The 27,047-nt window shown below is 42.0% G+C and overlaps 1 protein-coding gene across 2 annotated transcripts in view; it reads left to right on the plus strand.

The window, feature by feature from the left end:
- The window catches only part of SH3TC1 (SH3 domain and tetratricopeptide repeats 1), an 81,511-nt gene that overhangs the window by 46,871 nt on the left and 7,593 nt on the right, over positions 1-27,047 (plus strand). For both annotated transcript variants that reach the window (XM_033950077.1, XM_033950085.1), the window contains 4 exons: positions 5,902-6,032; positions 8,101-8,142; positions 16,533-18,233; positions 21,146-21,326. In XM_033950077.1, the coding sequence (XP_033805968.1) occupies positions 5,902-6,032; positions 8,101-8,142; positions 16,533-18,233; positions 21,146-21,326 (2,055 nt within the window). The remainder of the gene's footprint in view (positions 1-5,901; positions 6,033-8,100; positions 8,143-16,532; positions 18,234-21,145; positions 21,327-27,047) is intronic.

A 27,047-nucleotide genomic window follows, 5' to 3' on the forward strand; every position in this document is an offset into this window, starting at 1 on the left:
CCCAGTGCCTCTGTCCTGTGCTCCTAGTGCCCCCAGTGCCTCCTTCCCATGTGCATAGTGCCCCCAATGCCTCCTTCCCATGTCCATAGTGCCCCCAGTGCCTGTCCTGTGTCCTTAGTGCCCCCAGTGCCTCCTTCCCATGTCCATAGTGCCCCACAGTGCCTCTGTCCTGAGTCCCTAGTGCCCCCAGTGCCTCCTTCCCATGTCCATAGTGCCCCCAATGCCTGTCCTGGGTCCTTAGTGCTCCCAGTACCTCTTGCCTTTTGCCTTTGTCCCTCCCCCGAAGCCAGCCTGCCAGCCTGCCTCCTTAACCTCTCTCCAGTGCTTGATTCACCACCCCCACCCGCAGATTCAACCCCCCCCCCGCATGATTCAATCCCCCCGCATGATTCACCCCCCCCCCCGCGTGATTTAAACCCCTCCCCCCCACCCGTGATTCAACCCCCTGCCCACCCACCAGCCCGTGTACCGCCGCTGCTTGCCTGTCTGCCTCCCTGCCGGGCTGATTGAAACGCTGGGCCGCAGCCACTGCTTCTTGGCTTCTTCCGACGAGAGGAAGTTCGGGCCAGTCAGGCAGCGATTGGCTGGCCCCGAAGTGGTGGGTCGGGACAACGGGACGGTCGGCCCGAAAATGGGACTGTCCCGTTGAAAATGGGACGTATGATCACCTTATCTATACATAGAGAGACAAAAATGAGTGTCTTGGAACTATACATTCACCGATCTTCTATATAATGAGTTCCAAGTTCTGTTATTCTAATCTTCTTTCACCTTGCTTATCACAATGCATAGAAATAATTATTTCCTGCCGCAGACCTCAGAAAACACCCTCCTCCGTCCCCTAATGGTGCATTCTCTTGACAGGGAGAATCATGTGTATCCTCCTCATTGGTCAAGGCTCATTTTCTAATTAATTTTATAAACTTTATGCTTTTTTATAGACTTTATATTTGTGTTACTCTTATGAACTCTATAAGTTGTACTTATTTTATTGTGCGATTAAGCGGTTGGACCCGACATGTTTCGCTTCCGCTTCATCAAGGATCCACACTATAATAAATCATAACATATTAGTTGAAATTTTAAAACTATATATCAAAACGTTATACTATTACCCACCTCTGTTATAACTTTCTTACCATTGCCGCTATCATCCACCCTGCATATCATTTCATTTGTAAGATGGCGTCGTCGTCTTTTAGAACCTTACTTATAGTGTATCACGAGACCCACCCCCCTACTCCCCTATGTTCCTTTCTGTTTAACCTATCACTAAGGACCCTACATACATTATTAAAAAGAACACCAATTAGGTCAACTGTGGCTGTTAATCTAGAAAATATGAATGAATGATTATGGCCTTTTGTTCATAAATGTGCTATGCTGAGTCAGACTAATAGTCCATTGAGTCTAGTATCCTGCCACCTGTAAAATGCCTGTAGAACAGTGGTGCCCAAAAGGTCAAGTGTGATCGGCCAGTAGATCGCGAAGGCAACGCGAGTCGATCGCGGAGCCTTCACATTCTACCTGCTTCCTGACGTGGTAAACAGAAGCGCCGGGCTGACCATCTTCCACCCCCACCCCCGCCCCCTTCGACGTCAATTTTGACGTCGGAGAGGAAGTTCCGAGCCAGCCAATCGCTGCCTGTCTGGCACGGAACTTCCTCTCTGACATCAGAATTGATGTTAAAGGGAAGGCTGGTCGGCCCGGCGCTTCTGTTTACTGCGTCAGGAAGCAAGGAGATCTTACAACTCGGCGGTGGGTGGCTTGGGGGAGGGCATGGAGAAAGAAAGACAAAGAAAGAAAGGGGGCAAGCAGGGAGACAGAAAGAAGGGAAACAGAAAGAAAGGGGGACAGAAAGAAAGAAAAGGGAGATAGAAAGAAAGAAAGGGGGCATGGAGAGAGAAAGACAAAAAGAAATGGGGCAGGGAGACAGAAAGAAAGAAGGGGGACAGGGAGAAAGAAAGAAAGGGGAGGGGCAAGGGAGAGAGGAAAAAAAAAGTTGGGGGAAGGAATGAGGTCTGGAGGACAGGAAGCATACAGGAGGCTGAAAGAAGGGAAGAAATATTGGATGCACAGTCAGAAGAAGAAAGTGCAACCAGAGACTCATGAAATCACCAGACAACAAAGGTAGGAAAAATGATTTTATTTTCAATTTAGTGATCAAAATGTGTCCGTTTTGAGAATTTATATCTGCTGTCTATATTTTGCACTATGAGCCTGATGATGTCATCAGGGACGCGGCAAAGAAATTAGGCCAGTAGAAGAGCCGAAGCAGCATGTTTAGTATGCCTGGGACACTGTTGGAGCTGCCAGGTTTGTCGGCAGTGTAGCAGTGGGAGGGTCAGCTGGGAGGGTCAACGGGGGTATCTGGTGTGGTGGGTAGGGTCGGCGGCCGGAGGGGGGGTGGAGGAGGGGGAGTCACGGTGTATTACCTGGCCGGTCCTTCAAAGCTTCTTGGCGGCCAACAGGCTTCGCATGTGCACTCCTACTTGCGGGTCCCTACAGCGTACGGAAAACTGGCGCATGCAGGTGGGAGTGCGCATGTGCGCTTAGGGCTTTATTATATTAGATTACATATCTAGAGTCAACCAAGAAAACACTGCAAAGGCTTCACCTGGTTCAAAATGCTGCTGTAACGTTTGATCTTTGGACTGAAAAAGTTTGACCATATAAGCCCTTTTTACATGCAACTCCATTGGCTCCCTTTTGAAGCTAGAGTCATTTTTAAATTCAGCTGCATTTGTTATAAAGCGCTTCTTGGATTACTACCATCATACTTATCCTCCCAATTAAATCTATTCACATCAAGGAAGAACACAAGAAACTCGGGCATGTTCATGTACCATACTCCGAAAGCCTGCCATTATAAAAGTTTTTTTAGACAAAACTCTAGCCTTTCAAACGAGAAGAATGAACTCTTGGATGTGTTCTTTGATTACCCACTCCCAATCTTACTATTAGTTTAGAAAATCTCTGAAAACCTTTCTGTTTGGTAAATTTATGCGATGACTTTGCTTTGTATCACTCAACATTGTATCATGTTGTATTTTATTGTATTGTATAGCATTGTATTCTACTGATTTCTACTATATCTTGCATCTTCACTGATATACTTCAGTTCTCTTGTTGTGAACTGCCCGGAACTTTATATAAGAAATAAAATTATTATTATGTTGTTGTTGTTGTTGTGTGGTCATACTATTTTCAGATTTTTCTAGATGTAGCTTGCATTACTCAATTGTTGAAGAAGGCTTTCCTGGCATGGAAGGGCCAAGTTTTGGCCCTGGGGCTACTTTTTTCAAACCTCTCATGTAAGTGTTTGGTAACATTTCAAGGACATCAATATATTGCCAACAGGACTTCAATATCGACCAAATTCAAGTCGGTTTAATCAGTTATTAAAGCAACATTTGTTTATTCAAGACAGATGATGTAAGAGATTTATGATCTGAAATCTCTATGGTATCTTTGATTGTTGTAATTTTATGTATATATTTGTCTTTACTGCTTTGGAATAAGGTGATCAATAAATTTTTAATAAATTAAATTAAAATGAAATTTTGGTCAGAGCATCAATAGCTAGGTAAATCTTGAGTAAAGGTGAGGTGGGATTGTCTAAGTTCTTTAGGTCTGTAATGTGGAAGGTTAATAACCTTCTAATTTTTCTAGTTTTAAAATTTCTTATGTTTGTCTTCTCCCTAGATATGGGCTGTATTTTGATATATAGTACTCCCCCGAAATTTGCAGGGGTTTCATTCCAGGAGCACCCGCGAATTTTGAAAAAACGCAAATGCATTTTAGGAGGGGATTGGAGGCGGAAGAGGCTGCAGGGACGGGTGTGGATACTAAAAAACAATATTTAGGCTGGCAGGCGGTTTGGCTGTGCAGAAGGCTGACAGGGGGGAGGAGAAGGAATCGGCTGTGCAGAAGGCTGATTGGCTGACCGGGGAGGAAGAGAAGGAGGAATCGGCTGTGCAGAAGGCTGATTGGCTGACCGGAGGGGGGGGAAAAGAGGAGGAATCGGCTGTGCAGAAGGCTGATTCACGGACTCAGTCATTCCCTGTATTTTCTGACCAGAAGAGGCAGTCAAAAAATACTGTGAATGACTGAGTCCCCGAGTCACGAACCACAAATTCGCGGTGGGTCTACTGTATATATTTTTAGTTCATTGTAATTATAGTATTTTCTTTTTGGATTAAATTACTGAAAGCACTTTTTATAAAGCTGTGCTAGTGATTCTGGCACAGCAAAATCCCAGATTTTATTATTTCTGACTGTTTGGGAGTATAATCTCTTACAATCAAATAAAATAAAAATGAAAAAAAAGATTGCGATCATGCAACCATTTGGTTCTACGAAGGAAAGCCAAAAATGGCCTCATCCGCTGTACTTTACCATTAGTGTTAAAATGAATATACACTCTTAATATTCACTGAAAAAATTACTCCACTTTTGCAAATTTTGTAGTAGAGCAGTGGGGGTATGCTTATTAGTTTCTGGTTTTGTTCAGATACAGTGGCGTGCCATCATTTTTGACACCCTTGCCATTATTTTTAGTAATGTTCCCTCAGGTGCAAGCCATGAGGGAGGTGTTCCCGGCCTGGGAGTCATGGTCCGGGAACTTACCTTCTCATTGCCCGGTGCCAAGGCTCTGGGTAGTCCCCGTGGCCCAGCATGTTCCCAGCCTTCTTTCCGGTCCGATTGCTGTCAGCCTCGGCAGTGATTCAGCTACTTTGCCCACAGCTCCCCTTCCGTGTCTGCCTCTGCCGTAATCCACCCAGGCAGAAACAGGAAGTTGCGTCATTGACAGACGCGAAAAGCAGGAAGAGAAGCCGTGGGCAACGTAGTTGAATCACTGCAGAAGTCGGCAGTTTTTTCAACTTCAAGGAAGGAAAAGGGCCATCGAACCGGACAGGCGAGAAGGCTGGGAACATGCTGGGCAACGGTGACTACCCAGAGCCTTGGGACCGGGCCTTGAGAAGGGAGGTTCTCGGATCATGACTCCAAGGCCGGGAACACCCCATCATGGCTTGCATCCGGGGCAGACCGCCCCCCCTTGGTACGCCACTGTTCAGATATTAATTGCCATATGCTGTCCAGTACTTCCCACTCTAACCAAACAGAAAGGATAAAGGGTATAGAAATTCTCTACAAGGAATACAAATTTAGGATGTAGGAGCTCCACATTATCACTGAGATTTTTCTTGTTCATTTTCTCATTTCAGGCGCCTATCGCGGCCCTAGGGAGACGCCTAGAACTGCTTAAGCTCGCCTAAGACCTCTTCTGGGTGAAACCACACCCATGCCCAGCCTTAGAGGGGCTTAAGCATCCATAGGTGCCTCCCTGCACCCGTGACAGACGCCTACAGTGTAAGTGGCCTGCCTTTGGTTGCTTTTTTGGTTTTTTTAGAAAACGTGCGTCCCGATTGGCTGGTTAGACAGTGGTAGGATGCCTACTGCTGTCAACAATTGGGATGCCATTTATAGAATTTGGCCTAAGTGTATAGCCCTCGATGGAGACTGCCCCAACTTTTTGTTGCATGGGCTGAGAATTTTCAGCGGCCTCTCATAGATTTGTAAGGCCTCATTTATATATGTTAACAGCTTAACACACATTAAGCCCAATTAATCTCAGCCTGATTTATTATGAGCCTAGTTCTAATTAATATACGGTATATTAATGTGCATTAGCGCATGTCAACTGATTAATGTTTGCTCCATAGTTTGTTAAGAGTACAGTACAAAATGCATCAAAGTTATTTATATTCTTTGAAATCCCAGTTTCAAAAAATGTACCAAAATATACTTTGTCCCTAACTCCTTTTTCTGTTAAAATAAGCCCGTAACTTGCCTGATGAAAATGGAAGGAACGTATAACATTAGTGCCACCTTTTGTAGATCAAGCTGTCTGGAATTTCTTGAGGAGGAGAAGACTTTTTTCATGAAAGAAACAAACTTTGATGAAGAAAAAGCAGTGCATTTACTGAAACAAATATCAAACAAGGATCTGTACACAATTTATAGAGTAGGTAAGGATCAACTTTTATGACATCCATTTGCTTTTCAATGATCAATTTTTCTTGAGCGGTTTGAGTAGCATTAAATCTAGGAAACAACGATTGAGAATACAGTTCCATTTTTCAACAAACCCACTGTCAGTAAAAATATTAGGAGCAATAGGCATTCTCATATCTCTTGGTATGATCTTTTTTTTTTAATAATAATCTTTTAATAATAATCTACTATCATTGCACCGTGTAATTCCAATTTAACATATACTTTCAATTGTTTCAAATATTCCAACCACAAAGGATTATTTAACTCTACTACTCCTTCCCTTGTTAATGCCGGAGCTTGTAAGATTTCCTGATGGCTACCAGAAAATTTTAAGCTACTACTCCAATTTTGAGCCATAGTTCAAAAAAGTTATCAAACTATTATAAATTTAAAAAACAAATTATGGGGTCACATTAACCGATTTAGCACACGCTAATCGATTTTGTGGGCACTAAAGATTAGCGTGCACTAAATGATAAGATGCCCATAGAATATAATGGGCGCCTTAGCATTTAATGCGCGCTAATCTTTAGCACGTGCTAAATTGGTTAGCGCGCCTTAGTAAAAGGATCCCTATATATATTTTAGCAAACTCAAATATAATAAAATTTATACAGTAATAGGAAAATTGCCAGAGGCTTACCAGCAACTCAAAATATCAAAGAATACATAGCAATAATATTGGAGAAAAAAGACCCCAGAGACTATGGGGCTCATAATCGAAAGAGAAAAACGTCCATAAACCGGTCTAAGTTGGCACTTGGACGAACATTTCCCAAAAACTTCCAAGTGCCAATACTAAATATGGGGTTTGGACGTATTTCTAAACGACCTAGGCCTACATAGTGCCGATGAACGACCAAAGCTAAACGGGGCGTATCGGGAGTAGTGTCGAGGGCGGGAGTTGGGCGGGACTTGGGCTGGCTTAGACTTAGTCGTACAGCATATATAACCGAAAGTTATAAAGCCCACGTTCGACGGAACTTGGATGTTGTGACTTAGATCATGTAAAACATGGTCTAAGTCACAAAAACCCACCTAAAGTCACCAGATAAGCACTGCAAACACATAAAACAGACTCCCATATACTACCCCAGTGATCACCGATCCCCCCACCCCCATAAAAATATTAATCACACCTTTAAAATTAGCCTCCAGACCATCATTACCTGGCCACCTGGCATAGGAAAGCCTAGTCGTCCAGCACAGAGGTGGCTTAATCCGTCTTGAGGGTGGGTTAGGGACTCATGCAGAGGAGGACCCATGCCCATAAGCCCCTGTAATCACTGCACTGATACTTAAACATGTGCACTCCCCTATACACCCCCCAAAACCCTTTTGTATTGGCATATAAGTGGCTCCTGCAGCCATAACGGCTATTGGGATGGTAGATAAATGGGTCTAGGGGATTCTGGAGGTGGTTTGGGGGGCTCACCATGACCTATAAGGGAGCTGTAGTGAGGAGAAGACATGGCACCCTTTTTGTGAAGTTCACAGCAGTGCCCTGTAAGGTACCCCACTATTTAGGTGGCATGTCTGGGTGTGCAGTCCATCACTTTGCAGACCCCTCCCACGTCCAACAGGGCTTGTTCTAGGCGTTTTGGATTTGGATGAAAAGTTGGATGAAAATGTGATATAAAGATGGACGATTTAGTGGCATGGACGATCAGATCGGCAGGACGTATAATTAGACGATTTTCGAAAGTAAAAAAAAGTTGGACGTATCTTTCGAAAATGTGTCTTAGGCTCTTTTTAACTTTGGACGACTTGCGAAATGGACGTAAACGGACTTAGATGTCCCTTTCGATTATGCCCCTCCACACTCCTAAATAGCATTAATTAGTACGGAGACATAGCATTATGGTGGTATTAAGTAAAAGTTCACGTCACAATTGATTTAGGAGGATTGTATGCACATTTCTATTTTGAAATAAAACTGATCATAGAAGACCTCAGCTGATGCAGTTGATGAATTGAGTGTATTGATTTCATGATTCAAACTGATGTTTCATGAAGAAATTACTTTATCTTCTTATTCAGATAAACTAGAAGAATTAGATTCTCCAACCCTTCAAGAAAAAGGTAAAGTTGTTTTTTTTAAATTCTTTATTCATTTTCAAAATTACATTAAGTGTTAAATATAATCATACACATTAACAATAAATACATCACTTAAAACCAATCATTGGTACATTACATAAATTTTTATCCCTTCCCCTTTCCCATCCCTCCCAACCTTATAAAAAGGTAAAGTTAATACATTGACTTAGATTTTTAGACCATATAAGTGCTACAGTATATAACTTTTTTGTTGTTGTTGTTGGCATACCTTACTGAGCTAATTCTGTGATTATAGTGCTTTTTAAATGCTTATATCTATTAAGTTTTGTTTTTCATAAAATAATATAACAGTGCAACAATGGATATAGAAATTATGAATACAAACGCTCCTATGGTACTTATTTGTGAAGTGCTGTTTATGTTTTAGATGTCCATAAATCAGTGTTTAAATGTTCAAAATGTATAAACATCTAAGTGGTATTCTTAAATGGGCTACCCTTAAGATATGCTATTTTATCACAGATCCCATTTTATGCAGTGAGACCTGGAGGGCCATTTTCGATAGGATGTCTAAGTCCAATCCAGGATGTCCAAAATATAGAGTCCATAATTAAAAGAAGTCCAGGAAGAGCAGGACATTTTGAAAACGAACTAGCTAAATGTCTGAAAAATCGGCATCCAAAGCCAGTTCTACTGGTCATCCAAGCATTTTGATAGTACAACCCACAAGACATCTAAAGTAGATGTTCCATTAGTTGTGCTAGAAAATGTCCCATATTATGTCAACTATTCCTTCAAAACCAGTAACAATTATAATTGAAGCCAACCCACAATCATATGCAGCCAAAAACACACATAGGTTGGAATGGTTATGCTCAAAAAAGAACTTTTATGAAATACCTCAGCCCCACCACTCCACCGCTATGAAAGTTTTTTAAGCGGGAGGTTTATGTGGTGCCTCATCATTGGTAGATCAATATTAAAGCGCCATGAGTATATATATTTTTTTTAAACTTTTCAAATTATTTAAGTTTTTTCGTTTTCGCATTAGTTTCACTACAAATAGATCAATAAATAAGCAGTTGTAAAAGTAGAATTCGTATACTTAGCTTCTACACACAGCTCAACCAGGGAGTACGACCCGACATGTTTCGCACCCTGCGGTGCTGTCTCAAGGGTCTCCCTAGGTGGCCGTAGTCATCCGACTCACAAGATTGAGGTCTTTCCACAGACCTCAATCTTGTGAGTCGGATGACTACGGCCACCTAGGGAGACCCTTGAGACAGCACCGCAGGGTGCGAAACATGTCGGGTCGTACTCCCTGGTTGAGCTGTGTGTAGAAGCTAAGTATACGAATTCTACTTTTACAACTGCTTATTTATTGATCTATTTGTAGTGAAACTAATGCGAAAACGAAAAAACTTAAATAATTTGAAAAGTTTAAAAAAAATATATATACTCATGGCGCTTTAATATTGATCTACCAATGATGAGGCACCACATAAACCTCCCGCTTAAAAAACTTTCATAGCGGTGGAGTGGTGGGGCTGAGGTATTTCATAAAAGTTCTTTTTTGAGCATAACCATTCCAACCTATGTGTGTTTTTGGCTCCATATTATGTCAAAACATCACCGTGATAGTAACAGGATGTTCCTGACATCTTGCATGTCTATATATATATAGCCATGAATGTGGAATGATGATTTTTTTGTGGGTGTAATGAGGAGTTTGGTGGTGGAGAGGGGAGAACAGTTTAGTGGTGGAGTGAGGAGAGTTATTGAAAAAAGAGTCGGGTGAGAGAGAGACAGAGAGAGTATGAGTGACAGAGAGAGTGTGAAAGAGATTGAAAGAGTGAGAGACAGAGTGAGAAAGGGTGTGAGAGGGCGTGACCCCCAGAGTTTGTGAGTGAGAGAGTGTGTAAGTGAGTGTGTGAGCGAAAGAGAGTATGATGAGGAAAGGCAGGAGCCAGATTACTTCCCATGGGAGATGGGGGGCTCTTGTGGAACTGTGCCTCTGTTATAGGAGGCACCTCTTTGAGTACCATGACTGCAGATCCCCCACAGTGTCTCCCTGAGGGCCTAGCAATTTATCTGCAGCACCCTTCAGAGGTGAGTGTCAGCCATTGGCCTCCACTATCCAAGCCCTATTCACAGTCAGCCTGTAATCCTTAGGGCCTTAACAGCTGTCAGGGGTCCACATAACACCAATGGCCTTCTAAAATGAAGGGTCCTAATGATGTCAGTTCCCACTAGCCCCCCCCCCTACTAGCCAGCCCCCACTAGCCCCCCTCCGACTGTCACAGAGACAGTCTGTTACTATATGTCTAAGGACATGTGTGAGCATTGCATAGCATGTCTCAAGTAACAATCATGTATGTGAAGCCAAGAAGGCCCATCACATGACCCCATTCTCCACCAGCTTGTGTCTGTCAGGCGCTTTGGGGTCCACAGGGACCTGGAATCCCTCAGGCACCGTTATATGCGGGTGCAGCATGACAACTTGGCATGTGCGTGACTTTGCATTTTCTCAGCTTCAATGCCAAAAAATGCAAAGTCATGCATCTGGGCAGCCAAAATCCATGCAAGACTTACACCCTTAATGGCGAGATCCTAACAAGAACTGAAGCAGAACGAGACTTAGGGGTGATCGTCAGTGAGAACATGAAGACTGCCAATCAAGGGAAGCAAGCTTCATCCAAGGCAAGGCAAATCATAGGCTGCATACGCAGGAGTTTCGTCAGCCGTAAGCCTGAAGTCATTATGCCATTGTATAGATCCATGGTGAGGCCCCACCTGGAATACTGTGTGCAATTCTGGAGGCCGCATTACCGTAAGGATGTGCTGAGACTGGAGTCAGTCCAGAGAATGGCCACCCGGATGGTCTCAGGACTCAAGGATCTCCCGTACGAGGAACGGCTGGATAAGTTGAGGCTGTACTCACTCGAGGAACGCAGAGAGAGGGGTGACATGATTGAGACATTCAAGTATCTCACAGGCCGCATCAAGGTGGAAGAAGATATCTTCTTTTTCAAGGTTCCCACGGCAACAAGGGGGCATCCGTGGAAAATCAGGGGCGGGAAACTGCACGGGAACACCAGGAAATTCTTTTTCACTGAAAGGGTGGTTGATCGCTGGAATAGTCTTCCACTTCAGGTTATTGAGGCCAGCAGGGTGCCTGATTTTAAGGCCAAATGGGATAGACATGTGGGATCTATTCACAGAGAAAGGTAGGGGAGGGTTATTGGGGTGGGCAGACTAGATGGGCCGTGGCCCTTATCTGCCGTCTATTTCTATGTTTCTATGTAGGAGGTAATTGTGTAAAGAGGGCATCCACAGTTAGGCACCAAGAACACACATGTGGATGTGAAGATATGCATATAATGCCAATAATCCAGCTGTGCCCTATTCTGTACAATGGCACCTAAATGCAATGGCATTTAAGTTGATGGTGGGTATACTCATGGGTGGATTCTAGGTGTAGCATGGGGTGAACCAAAGCAAAAGAAACTGTGGCGACAGATGTTCCAAAACGTATGGTTAGATAATCCACATGTATAAATGGAGAGGGGGACCCAACACAGTCTGTGTTTCAACTAACACGTCTTCCTCAGGGGTCATATGGAAATGAATGTGAGTGTGAGCGTTGAAAGTAAAAAGAGCCTCTTTTCTAGGCATATGTATTTTTTATCAATCATTTAATCCCATTTTAATCATGATTTTAACCTTTTACTTTTAATAAATGTATTATTTATATTGTTTCTATTTTTACTTTCAAGGGCTTTTGTCATAATATCCACATGCGCATTTTGATATATTTATATTGGGTATGTATGATTTATTTTTCACATCCCATCAGTCTTGCACTATTACTCTGCTTTTATTCAAGTTGGCCTGTATCACCTTCTTCTGATCCCTTGGCTCGGCATCGTCACATATCATTTTAGCACTATACGTCGCATTCATTCCAGCCAACTCATATTAATGTCTCTCAATTCTGGTTCAGTATTGTCACTGTCAACCCCCTGGTGGTGAAAGATGGTACTACAGTTGGTGCATTTAAAATTAATTTTTGTCACGAGTTTTTAGTTTCCCAGTTAAAATTTCAACAGCCAGCGTGTTGCACAAGAAAAATATATTTATTTGTACTAGTTGTTAAAGTTTCAAAATAATAAACACACACAAAATAATTATTATCATACAAAACAAATTCTATTGAAATAAGATTGCATTTTTCTAACAGAAACTCATTTTTTACATATTAGACGAGAATACTAACAGATTTCAAACAAATAAGAAATTATTCTCTCTGTTTTTTCAAACCTAGATTATTTTTTAAAGAATCTGTGACCTGGGTCAGTGTGCACACTTAAAAAAAAAATTGATTTCAATCACTTAGCTTTCTCCTCTTCCCAGAGCTTTCTTGAAAGTTGGGTACCTTTGTCTTTGCTTTCTGGTCACCACGGTCAGGAACCTCCAGCGTTGATCTCAGCAGCACACCTACTATCCTATCTGTACCAAATTAATAAAACAAATCTACTTCCCTAACAATATGTAATTCAGAGTATCCTGGCATTTTCTAAAATGTCAATGTGAGGGTTGCTTCAACATAACTGAATAAATAGCTAGCCCAACAAATAAAATTTAACAAAAACAGTCCCTGACTTTCCCACCCAGAAGCCCAAATCATAGCTTCCTCCCAACTGACTCTCATCACAACTGACTCTCTTCAGCAACTCAGCATCTAGAATGTTTACACACTGGTTACCAGGGCGACCAGCAAATACAATGCAAGTGCATGGCTGCATAGAATAACTTTGTCACCCCTTTACATCAGCTAGCACCATTTCTCACATTCATTCTAGTGTATTCATATCCACATTACACGCTATTTAAATTTCAAAACAATATTGCACATTTCCACCACCATTCACTACCATATTTTTCGCTCCATAAGACGCACCTGACCATAAGATGCACCCTAGATTTAGAGGAAGAAAACAAGAAATCAAACATTCTGAATCCAAGCTCTGCACCCAGCCCCCTCACTCCCTGCCAGACTCTGCACCCAACCCCACACTCCTTGCCAGGCTCTACACCCTGTCCCCCCCTCAGTATCTTTTAGAAACACCCCTCCCCCCCCTGAATTTGAACTTAGGGTGGATGTAATTTACAGATACATTAATCAACAGTGTCCAGTCTCACATGAGAAGACATTTGTTAGCTCTCCTTCAGCTTATTTGGATACAATAAAATGGAAGACAAGTGCTCATCTAAGGCAGGTACCAGAAAAGGAATAATAGAAACAATCTTATTTTCTGTACCTCCACAGTGCAGATCTTGACTCCTCCTGGCACAGACACTGTGGAGCAGAGACACCAGATAAACAGACAAACTTGAAGCCCCAGACATTCATCATTAGCACTGCCACAAACTAGTGCCTGAACCTGCAAAACAAATGCAACCCCATAATCATGGCACACACTATCTGATACAGTTCAAAGACCAGCAGGGCAGAGAGAGGTCAGTTAGCGGCCACCTCTTTAAAGATGAGCAGCAGCAGCAGCAAGCGACACACCTAGAGAGGAGGTACAACCTTCCTGTCAGGCAACTGCAACCCTGCACCTGATGCAGAGAATCCCCCTCCGCCCATGAGCAGCAGGACAAGGACAGAGACCTTGCCTGCCCCCACTCCCTCATACTATGTCCACTTTTCTAGTATCATCTGGTTAATGATGGGGAATCCGCAGCAGAGACCATCATGCACCACGCTCCATCTACAAATCCTTTCCCAGCCCCCCCCCCCCAGTGCGGATCCGCTCCGAGGACCTCCTTTGACGGCTCCTGTGCATGGGACTGCCCTCTCACACGCCTGTTTCGACTCCAGTGCCTTTATCGAGTTCTTTTCACCACCGCTATCTTTGGGTAATACACCCTTCCTACTCAAAAAAGAGTCAGTCATCTTTACTTATAGCTATCACTTTCCAGTCCTTTCGCAAAGATACCTAGGACAGATGAGACATACATTGGACAGCTAAAGCTGCCCATCCTTCCCTTCCAGAGCTGGAGGACCTTGTTAGCGTGGCGGTCCTTTCCACATAGGCTGTCAGGGTTGCCAAAAAGTAGCCCAATGTTGTTTTGAAAGGTACAATGGGGCGGGGGAGGTTGTTTTAAAAAGGTATGGGAGGTAGGTTTTTTTTTTAAAAGGTACTGGAGGAGGGGGGTAATATTTTTTATCTTTGCTGCATAAGACGCACCGACATTTCCACCCACTTTTGGGTGGAAGAAAAGTGCGTCTTATGGAGCGAAAAATACGGTAATCAGATCAAAAATAGGTTTTAATTCTTAATGTTCAAACTCACGTTCATTTCCATAGGACTCCTGAAGAAGACGTGTTAGTTGAAACACGGACTGTGTTAGATCCCCTACTCCATTTATACATGTGGTTTATCTTACCATATGTTCTGGAACATCTGTCTCCACAGTTTCTTTTGCTTTGGTTCGTCGCTTTTATTGGGTCTTCTTTTGGATGATGTAGCATGGGGTACACAGTTAACTTACTTAAACTATAGAATACTGTACTGTAATTTATACAGAGGTGTATTTTCAAAGTACTTAGAAACACAAAGTTCCATAGATTATTATGGTACCTTGTGTGTCTAAATGTGTTGAAAATGATAACCACTTTTGCAATCTAGGCAAGAGCACTTACACAGGCTTTATGGTGTAAGTGGTTACACCTAAATTATACATGCCTAGTGGTGTTGCTGCACTAGTATTCCATAAAGAAAAATGGGTGCCTTTATAAAATAGATGCCAAGTAGACATCTACCTATAGAGCTGCCCCTCATTATCTCTCTTCACTTATCTCCCTCTATGTCCCCCCTCCCCCTCCCTCGTGAGCTCCACTCAGCTGGTAAGTCCCTCCTATCTGTGCTCTTCTCTTCCTCTGCCAACTCCAGACTCCATCCCTTCTACCTTGCTGTGCCGTATGCTTGGAACAAGCTGCTTGAATCCCTAAGGCGGACTCTGTCTTTGGCAGGGTTCATGGCCCAGTTAAGAGCCCACCTCTTTGAGAGTGCTTTCGACTGCTAACTCCTCTCACCTTGGGTTTTGCATCTCCAACCCTATATGCCATGTCTGTCTGTCCAAGTTAGATTGTAAGCTCTTCTAAGCAGGGACCTTCTATTAAATGTCAAAACGTACAACGCTGTGTACGCCTTTCAGAGCTATATAAGTGATAAATAGTAGCAGTAGTAGTATTGCTCTCCCTATACATTGCAAATGTTTTTTATTCTCTGTTAACTTATGGAAAGATGCTCAGCATGCCCCCAGTAATTACTGCAGAGCCTTTGAAGTGATCATACTGTAATTTTTGCTACTAACACGCAAATTTTTACTGCACTGTAATAAAGGGCCCAATAGTATCATTTGATTGAATGAGAAGTTTCAGACATTGGCCCTCTTTTACAAAGGCGCGCTAAGCGTTTTAGCGTGGATTTAGCGCATGCTAAATCAATGCATGCACTAACCATTAATGTGTCCATAGGATAACATGCACGTGTTAGCGTTTAGCGTGTGTTTATCGTGTGCGCTAAAAAGCTTAGCACACCTTTGTAAAAGAGGGGGATTGTGTTAATGGAACTACTTGAGCAATTGATCTTGCGTTCCCGTGAAACTGAATTTAAATGATTCTGCTATCAAAACATGATATTGTTCTTATTGACATGAGGGTCTTATGGGAGGAAATGCAGAATTTGCTAAGTGTGAAGATTCTCCTACAGCAATGAGAAGGTCACAGGCATAAATGCTGCAGACATTTGACTGTTCATTACTCTGTGTGATTAACTTGCATAGTTTATCATATGTATTATTTTCCTCAAGCTGTAGAGCTGAAAAATTATTTTCATAATGAAGCATAAAAGTAAAATTCAGTTTGAGCTTGCTTGTGTGTATATTACGTATTCATTTTTTCAATTTACATACAAGGGGCTGCTGAAAGGTTCTCAGTCAAACCAACAAAGTTGAGGCAGTCTCCATTGAGGACTATTGTATACACGAGGTCCAGTGATTGTTTTATTTTTTTCATTCCATCAGAAAAATATGGAACGAAAAAAGTGGAAAATCGCTGGACTAACGGCCTCTTTTACAAAGTCGCGCGGCAACAGCCTCGAAGCCTTTTAAATCTCTATGGGCTTCGGGGCCGTTAGCACAGCGCAGCCAATAGCGCGGCTTTGTAAAAGAGGCCGTAAGTGTATAGCAGTCGATGGAGACTACCCCAACTTTGTTGGTTGGACTATGATCTTTTAAGAAGCCCTTCATACTATATATCTCTCTCTATATATTTATGCATGCATGCTTTTATATTTTATAATTCCTGATGTCTTTATTTTTTTTGTCATTCTGAATTGCAGAATGTTTATGGACACTACCAAATCTGGGATCGAGTATAATAAAGGGCAAAGTGAAAGAGGCTTTACTTAAGTGCCAAGATGATCAACTTCAGTTTGAGGAGACAGAAGGACCCAGAGAAGATGAGTCTTTGTGTGCCACCCATGAAACTAATTCCTCAGCTGGAGATTTTGGTAGATTACATGTGTACATACACCAAAAGGACGACAATGGTGGAACTGAAGCTCTTCATTCATTACTGTTGTTTTTAAATGATAAGGAGTATCAGACTCGCTTTAAAAATATATATGACTTATCCTGTTCATTTTTAGATGATAGCTTTCATGGCTATACTGAAGAGGAAGAACTGGTCAGATTTCTTGGCTTAGCAAGGGAAACAGCAAAGAAGGCAGATATGCCTTGGGCGTTGACTAGAATTTGCCTTCTTCTGGGTAGGTTATGTGCAAAAAAATTAAAGTTTTCACAAGCTAGGGTTTATTTTGAAGAAGCATTAGGAGTTCTAGGAGGGGACTTCAGTGACCTCTTTCTTGTAATGTCTGTTTATACTAACCTTACTGCTATCTACTTGAAACAGAAATACAAAAGGAAGTGGGCACCCATTCTGGACAAAGTAGCATCACTTCTTATGGGAATTCCAAACTACATCTGTAGCACAGAAATGGAGACGGATATTTTAAAATACGCTCTAAGGAAGGCGGTATTGAGTCAAGATACGCGTAGTGAAGCCAGAGCTTGCTTTCTATTGGCCAAATTTTATACAAATCTTAGACAACATGAGGAGGCATTACCGTTCATAGAAAGATTGCAGATTTTGAATAGTAGCTTACACTCTCAGAATAGTTTGTTGTCTGTGGATTGTTACTTCAAGCTTGGGGAGCTGTATAGTCAGAAATGCTTACCTCACATTGCACTAAGCTGTGTAATGGTTGCTGCTTTTCTGAAATCCAGCACATTCATGGACTCTTTAAAAAGTGTGGATTTGATCAAAAAAAATTATTGTAGGCTCTCTGGCTTGAGAGAAGTCAGCAAAATACTCCCTACCCAGACTGCACACTTCTTAAGGCAAGCACTTTCTTCAGCCATCACCAAGAAGGAGCAACAATGCTGCTGTAATATCAGTCTTTGCTTATCAGAATTATACGTTCATCACAGGGAGTATGAGCAAGCCATTGCTTACAGAATTAAGGCAGTAAGCGCCAGCCCCTCTGGGCATTCTAGAGATATTGTTGCCCTTGTACTTTCACTTGCATGGCTGTATATTCTCAGCAACCAAAACACAATGGCTTTGGATATTTTGAATTCCGTTTTGGACTCTGCACTATATACTTCTCCGCAGAGAGGAGTTATTTATAATATGAGTGGCATTGCTCTGAGAAGAATGAATGAGAAGAAGCCTGCAGCTGAGAACTTGTACAAAGCACTGCAAGTTGCAAAAGAAACACAGATGATGCAGAATCAGGCTGCTGTTCTGGCAAACCTTGGGATCTTATGTCTTCAGTCAAAGGCCTGCACCTTAGCAGAACACTACTTAGTCAGTGCTGTCAAGCTCTTCTCTGGGCTTCAGTACATGGAGTATGGCAGTGACTTTATTCAGGTCCTTCTTATACTGGGGAGCTATTATATTAATATGACCAACGCAGAAAAAGGGAGATTATATTATGAGTGGGCTCTTTTGGTGGCAATGGAAACAAACCATTTTGAAAGTAAGTAAATTCATATTTATTTCAATGTGGACTTGAGTATGCATTTTTGACAGCTTTTTGCCATTAATAGTTCTGTGTCTCAGAGATTCAATGCCACCTGCATTTATATTTAAGATGATTTTTTTATGGTATAACATTAAACAACACATTTGATTGACTGGAGCCCTTACCAATAACTTCTTTTTCTTTGCTGCCTCCTTTATAATTCATTATTTTTACAATGTTTACCATGGAATATACTTAATTAATGAAAAACTGTGGCAGATATATGAAACCTTAAATTGTCGTTTGAGCAGGAGATCTAAACACGCTAATGGTACTGCTTGTGGGTATCTAAACATTTGTTAGTGCCCAAACAATACTCTTGGGTAAGGGACTGACCTGAAGACAATGGGGTAGATTCAGTAAATGGCATTTAAAGTTGGTTGCCAGGATACACGGTGCTAAGGGTGAATTCTATGACATCAGTGCCATGCTGAACTGTCATTATAGAATACTAGCTTCGGTCCACTAACTTTAGGTGCGAGCACTTATACTAGCCAAAGACTGGCGTAGATGCTCAAGCCTAACTACTACAAATTCTTTTCAACCCCGGACCTCAGCGACACCACTCAGTGCTCACATAAGCTCATAGCAGTAAAGCTTTGTGTCAGATCGTCATTGGTCCAAATTTAGAAACCTAGATGACACTTAAGAACATAAGATGACACTTAAGAACATAAGAATAGCCTTACTGGGTCAGACCAATGGTCCATTAAGCCCAGTAGGCCTCTCTCCCAGTTCATTCTGGGATGCACTGGGAGTGGCCTAAGATTTCAATTGGCTAGTTCCCTTAGGCCAACCCCCAGGGGATGCCCGTACGTGATTCTTAAAAGATGTTAGGCAGCTGCTGAGTAGGCTTTCTATACAGAATCCAGCCCTTTATATCAAGTCTGTTTTATTGAAAAAGAACAATAGATCAGTACAAAAATATTGCTAGAGTCTCCAATATGCTTATTAGAACAAGTAGGATTAGATTCCTTAGAACCCCACTAATACAGGGCTCCTTTTACTAAGCTGCAATAGCGTTTTTAAGGCAAGCAGAATTTTAGCGTGCAGTAAACCCGCGTTACACAGCTAGAACTAACGCCAACTCAATGCTGGCGTTAGCGTCTAGCGTGAGCGGCAGCTTTGTAAAAGGAGCCCACAGTGTTACAATCACAAACGAGTAAGAAAACTTTCTCCTGTCATCAAATAGTGATAAAAAGACATTTTATGCAAAAAAAATCTAACAGTGTTTTATTAAATGAATCTTCAATATCTGCACTTTACTGTGGAAAATAATGGAAATTTAGCATACTATGGGGCTCATTTTCAAAAAAAATAAATGTCCAAAAGACAGCACTAGTCAAAACGTCCAAGTGGGCATTCTCAAAACAGACTTTTTTAGACATCTTTCTGGTTGTTTTGTCTCCAGTGCATCCAAACCTTAAGGGAGTTTTGGGCATTAAAATGTTTTGGGCAGGCTTAGGGCTTAGGACTTGGATGCTCATCAGGCATAATCAAACCTTTAACAAAAGGTCCTGGGCTTTTTTTTTTTAGACATTTGGAGCTAGCTAGATCTATTTTTAAAGTGTCTAAATGCTATAAAGGTGCCCAAACTGACCAGATGAGGGATTAAGACATGACCTCCCTTACTCCCCAGTGGTCACTAACCCCCTCCCACCACCTGAAGATGTTAACCCTCCCAGTATATTCTAGTCTGTATTATGAGGGTGCTGAAAAAATCCTCAGCCCAAGCAGCTTCAGATGTTAACACAGACGTTTGAGCCCAGAGAGCAGAGGTTAGTGCAGTGAATTTCACATTAAAAGTTCCAGCTACAGATGTCACCATATCTTGCTTATATTGTATGGGAGCCCTCAAAAACCTACTGTACCAACATTAAGATAACACTTGCAGACATAAGGGATATTGTTGTGGTGTACAGGTAAATACAGTAAGTTTTGGATGGGGTTTGGAGGGCTCACCATACAATATAAGCAATATATAGTACTTCTTAGAAGAGACTTTCTGCTATGCTCAGCTATCTGAACAGTTTACTAAAAATGTAGGCTGCCTAGAGGAAAACTTTTGTGTGTTTTTCATGTGGACATATTTTTATTCAAGAATGGCCAAAAAAGACAGACATACTACGGACCAAAATGTCTACATAAGTAATTTAAAAAACAAAACAAAAAAACAAAAACAGACGTCTTGCTGGACATCTTTCCCAAAATGTCCAAAGTCAAAGTGTTTCAACCACTTACCGATCGAAAGAGTTGGGTGTTATAGACACTATTATAAAAAGTTTTTTTCGGGTGGTTGTGAGGGTTTTATGACCTATGATGGAAATTCTGTCCTGCTGAAGAAACCCGTGCTTGAATTGACTATTCGGTGCATGGAGCAGGCTGCTGAGGTCTTTCCCTCCTGATAAGGTACAAGTCAATTGTATGTGGAACCTGTATTTATTATCTTGATTTGGAAGAGGTTCTTATCCATTTTTTTGGAGTAGTAGTAGTTTACCAAAGTCAGACTTAGACATCCTATCGAGAATGTCCCTCTTTGTTAATAGCTAAACACGTACACTTTGGTATAGTCATCTACCAGTGGCGTTCCAAATATTCAAGCATTCAATGGCTTCTAAGCGCAGCGTGAGGCCTTGTTGCAGGGAGCCATTCCTGGCTGGCTAAGTACTGCTGAATATCAGGGGGCATTTCTTTTTTCCCTTAATATGTGCACATCTCTAGATTCCTACTCTATTTTAAGGAATTATACTCTTGTGAAGACACTACATGATTGACAACTGCAGTCATTTCAGAGGTTCATTTAACCCAGTGATATGCTTTGGTGATAGTAAAGATATATTTTGAACATGTTTATCCTTTGCATCTAGGCCAGCTACAAGCAATTCAGCTGCTCTGTTGGTTTTACAGTACAGTTTCTGTAAATGAAGCCCAGTGTATCATCTACAATAAGCATCAACTGTTCTTAGCACAAAGAGTGTCAGACAAAGTGTCGGAGGGACAAATATTGGAAACAATTAGCCATCTGTATTTATCCTTAGGCACTGAAAGGTGAGAAACATTAAAATTATCCATTAGTTGGCTATTGTATAGAATTCCATTCTATTACAAATAGATTAGTGCACCTTTTATCTGGAATGGTGAGCTCTAGGCCTTTAAAGCAGTGTGTTGCAAACTGTGTGTCATGGCGAGGAGAAGAGGTGCTGGCACCAGCTGACTGTTTATAGGACATGCCTCTCATGGCGAGAGGCATGACCTGTAGGTAGTCAGCCAGTGCCTGTCCTCCTCGCCGGTGCCTCTCCTCCAGCACCCACCGGCGTAGTAATAGGCTCTGCACATATGCGGATGTCAACATGATGACATCACACATGCCGTGTGATGTCGTCGCATTGGCATCTTCACATTTCCGATTGCCCTCCAACCGCGGCACTGAGTTTAGTGTGCCGTGGCTTCAGAAAGTTTGCAGGACACTGCTTTAAAGGATAGTGGAGTTCACCTTTTTGTTGGCATCCTTCCCTTGGTTCCAAAAGCCCAATCTGCACTCCCCTTCTTTTTCTCTTGTGATCTGATCTGACCTCCTCTGTCATAGCCCTATCTAATCCAGCCCTTATGTAACCCACTCCTCTAGAAGCAAGGTACGGCTTGGTAGATTTCATCTAAGGCAGAGCTTTTCAAACTACGGGTCAGGACTCCAGATGGAATCACAAAACCTAGAGTTAACAGATGTCCGAGAAAACACAAACATGTCCTCTTTTTAGAGGACTGTCCGGGTACCTGGAGGAATTTCCAAAACCTGGCAGTTTGTCCGGGTTTTGGAAGTCCCCAAACTTGGGGCCGCGTCTGGAGGGCCTCTGCACAAATGTGGACATTGACATGATGACATCACACACACACACGTATGCATGCATGTGACATCATTATGTTGACATCTGCACATGTGCAAAGACCCTCCAATTGTGGCCCCAAGCTTGTGGAGATTTGTGTGGAGCGGAGCTGGAAGCAGAACGGGGCAAGGCTGGGGGCAGAACAGGGTGGGGCCAGGTGTCCTCTTTTTTTTTTTTTAAAAGAGGAAATCTGGTAACCCCAACAAAACCCATATTTAAGGTCACAACCTGAATGGGCTTTCCATAGGTGCATCATTATTCTGCACATTCGGGGGGGGGGGGAGGTGTCACACAATTTTATTCAGCCACAATCATTAGGTCACAGCCCAAAAAAGTTTGGAAAGCACTGATCTAAGGAGCAAAGCACAGTTCAAATAGGTGATTTGATACTGTGAACTGTACAGGTGGGAGACTGGTAGGAAATATATAAGTATCCAAAGGAGTGAGATACAGAAGAGCAGGACTGCTTGTAATTTTCTGAATCTTGGGAATTTATAAATGAGGGATGTCCAGATAAAAGGTGTTGTAATTTACTACTAGCACTAAGGGCTCCTTTTACGAAGCCGCATTAGCGGTTTAATGCGTGTAATAGCGTGCGCTAATTTGCTGGCCGTGCTAGCCGCTACCGCCTCCTCTTGAGCAGGTGGTAGTTTTTCGGCTAGCGCAGGGGTTAGCACGCGCTAAAAAAATGCGTGCGATAAAGTCACTAACGCGGCTTCGTAAAAGGAGCCCTAAGGGCCTCATTCTATAAATGGTGCCTAGGTTATTTATTTAGATTTCTATCCCATCCTCCCGTGAGCTCAGAACAGGTTACAAAAGGACATTCACAGTAATTTACATTAGACATTCATGGTTGCTTAAGGACATGACTGGTTGCAAAGGGACATTCATAGGAAATTACAAAGAGATGTTTACCATTAATAAAGGACATGACTGGTTGCATAACAGGCATTTAATGGAAAGAGTGTATATAAAGGGGACGACTCTCTGATGGTGGCCATTTAGATGAAGAGAAGGTCATCAGTGAGTTCTGTGATCTGATCTGTGCAGGCAGTTGGTTCCAGAGCCAAGGGACGAAGTGGCTGTAGGAGCGTTTACATGTGGTTTCCATCTGGAGAGTTCTTCTTGAGGGAATGCATAGCTGCCTCTATGCTTCAGAGCGGAGGGAGCGGGTGGGGATGTACTGATGTATAGTCATGTAAAAAAATTAAGACACCCCATGAAATAGTCAGTTCTTTCTTAAGAAATGTTCACATATCGATGTCAGATCTTTTTTCTTATTTATCTCTGGAAAAGAAAATGATGTATTGTAATTGCAGGTAAACAACAAAAATTTTCCTTGATTTACTCATTCTCTGTTTTAAAAGCGTTTCAATTCATTTGCTTACCACAGAAGTCAGATTAATGGGCTTGTAATTCCCTACTTCTTCCTTACATCCACTTTTGTATAGAGGGACCACATCTGCCCTTCAGTCATTCAGTACCACTCACGACTCTAAAGAAGTATTGAAAAGATCAGTCAGCAGAGCTACCAGAACTTCCCTGAGTTCCTTCAGCACCCTCGGATTTACAGCATACGGCCCCATCGCGTTGTCTACCTTTAATTTAGCTAGCTCCTCACGAACACAACCCTCTGAAAATCAATCAGGGTCTATAACTCCTCCATCCCTATTCACGTTTGTCTTCTGTGGTCCTGCTCCTGGTGCTCCAGCCGTGAACATAGAACAGAAATATTTGTTATGCAATTCGGCCTTTTCTTTATCAACTTCTACATATTTCTCCTCTTCACCTTTGAGTCTCACAATACCACTTTTGCACTTCTTCCTATCACTGATATATCTAAAAATTGTCTTATCTTCCCATTTTACCAGTCAGTAATTTTTTTCTTCCATTTGCATCTTTGCTTTCCTGACTACACCACCAGCCTCTCTTAACTTTTCCAGATATTTTGTCTGTCTTCCTCTTTCTGTGATCTTTTGTATTTTATGAAAGATAACCTCTTATTCCTTACCTTCTCAGCTAATACTTTTGAGAACCAAAGTGGCCTTCTTTTCCTCTTATTTTTACTTATTTGCCTCACAAAAAGGTTTGTTGCCCTTACAATCACTCCTTTCAGTTTTGCCCACAGCATTTCCACTTCTTCCAGATGTTCCCATCTAGACAATAATTCCTTGACGTAAACCCCATCCGAACAAAGTTAGTTTTTTTTAGAAGTCTAGAACCTTTGCTTTTGAATGAGCCCTCTCTATACCCGTCTTAATAGTTTCCAAATTTATTAAGAATTTGATATACCACCTTATCATATATTTCAAGGTGGTTGTACAATAAAAACAAGGTAATACAAATAGTTAGCCAGAAAACAGCTAACATAAAAGGACAACAAACAGGGCACCAAGACAGATAATAACGAGACTCGACAAACAGGTACAAAAGGAAATAGGGAGAATTACTATATAATTTTAAAGGCAAAGAAGATAACAGTACCATGCAGTGATCACTGGATGCCAGATGATCACCCACTGTAACATCAGAAACACTTTCACCGTTTGTAAGCACTAAGTCCAGTATGACCCCATCCCGCATGGGTTCCATTACCAACTGCTGGAACAGTTCTCCATGTAGAAAATCCAGGATCTCCCTACTTCTAGAAGACCCTGCAGCAGGGATACCCAAATCAACATCCGGCATGTTAAAATCACCTATTAGTAAAAGTTCCCCTGTTTTAGATATATTCTGAATGTCTACTATTAAATTTGTCCTCTTCTTCCGTCTGTGAAGGAGGCCTGTATATCACACCAATGTAAATGTATTTAATAATAATAATAATAATAAATTTATTTTGTATACCGCAATACCAGAAGCAGTTCAGAGCAGTTTACAGAGGAAGAGACTGTACATATACAGTGAAGTTACAGAGAATAATGTCAGAGGGGTGATTCGATTCCTTTAGTGAGTTGAGAATGGTTGGGTATTTCTAAATTGATCCACAGTGCCTCTTCCTTGCCCTGCAGATCCTGCAATTGTGTGGCTTTAATATGATCTGTAACATATAACCATATAACGCTACTCCCCCTCCTTTTCTCCTACCCTGTCTTTCCTGAACAGATTATATCCTGGTATAACTACATCCCAGTCATGGTTCTCCATGAACCATGTCTCTGGGATTGCCATTATATCCAACTCATCTTCTTCCATCACTGCTTCTAGATCCAGAATTTTGTTTCCCATACTTCGAGCATTAGTATACTGTATACTGCTTTCCAGACATTGTCCTCTTTTCCCATCCATGTAGAGGTATTCAGTGATTTACTTACCTGAGGGCTTATACTTACCTGGTGGCTTTGATCACCCTTCCCCATCACTTCTAGTTTAAAGCCCTCTTCAGTAGATTAGCCAGCCTGCCGCCGAAGACACTTCTTCCCTTCTTTGATAGTTGTATACCATCCCTGCTCAGCAGCCCTTGGAAAATCATTCCATGGTCCAGGAAGCCAAAATGCTCTCAACGACACCATCCACGTAGCCACACATTCATCTCCAGGATGTGTGCTTCTCTGATCTGGCCCTTACCCTCGACAGGGAGAATGGACGAGAATACCACCTGTGCACTTAACTGCTTCACCTTCTCTCCCAGAGCCACAAAGTCACTTTTGATATATTCGCAGTGATATTGCTGAAAGCCTGTCAGGTAAGATTTGCCTCGTTGCGGATGATATCAAATCTGCAATAGATTAGACACCCCTGATGGTGTGGAAAATATGAGGAAGGACTTAGTAAAGCTTGAAGAATGGTCTGAAATTTGGCAACTAATATTTAATGCTAAAAAATGCAAGGTCATGCATTTGTGCTGCAAAAACTTAAGGAATGGTACAGTTTATGGGGTAAAGAACTTTTGTGCACGAAAGAGGACCGAGAGTTAGGTGTGATAGTTTGTGATGATTTTAAGGTGATCAAACAGGTGAAAAGGCAATGGCAAAAGCCAGAAGGTTGCTTGGGTGGAATGGCCAGTAGGAAAAAGAAGGTATTGATGCCCCTATATAAGACTCTGGTGAGACCTCATTTAGAATATTGTGTACAATTCTGGAGACCACACTTTCAAAAAGATATAAACAGGATGGATTTGGTCCAGAGGAAGGCAACTAAAATGTGTCATAAAGTTTACAGGGACAGGCAAAGATCTCAATATGTATACTTTGGAGGAAAGGTGGGAGAGGGGACATATGCTAGAGATCTTTTTTTTATACCTGCATGGCATAAATGTGCATGGGCAAGTCTCTTTCAATTGAAAATCCAGAGTGAGGACATAGAATGAAGAGGTTATAGGCTCAAGAATAATCTAAGGAAATACATTTTTACAGAAAGGCTGGTAGATGCATAGAATAGTCTTCCAGTAGAGGTGGTTGAAGCAAAGACTATGTCTGAATTCAAGTAAGTGTAGGACAGGCACATGGGATCTCTTAGGGAGAGGAGGAGATAGTGGATGCTGTAGATGGGCAGACTGGATAGGCCATTTGGCCTTTATCTACTGTCAAGTTTCTATATTTCACAGCAATGCCCTCTAAGGTACCCCATTTCTCTGGTATGTCTGTGTGGCCAGTCAATTGCAATGCTGGCCCCTCCCATGTCCAAATGGCTTGTGTTTGGATGTTTTGAACTTAGATGTTTTTGTGGTTTAAAATGACCAAAAAAGTTAATTGTCCTAAGATTGGACATCCTGATGGCCAAGACAACCAAGTAGATGATATTCCCAAAAAATATTTAGACGTCTAGCGGTTTTGTCGGTTTTGAACATGGCCATTTCTCCACTCCCCCCCTTCCCTCCCCCGACTTTGGACATTTTGAAGGAAATGTCCAAAGTCATTCTTAGATGTCCTATCGAAAATTACCCTCT

This window comes from Geotrypetes seraphini, chromosome 1, assembly GCF_902459505.1.
Source record: "Geotrypetes seraphini chromosome 1, aGeoSer1.1, whole genome shotgun sequence".
NCBI lineage: Eukaryota > Metazoa > Chordata > Amphibia > Gymnophiona > Dermophiidae > Geotrypetes > Geotrypetes seraphini.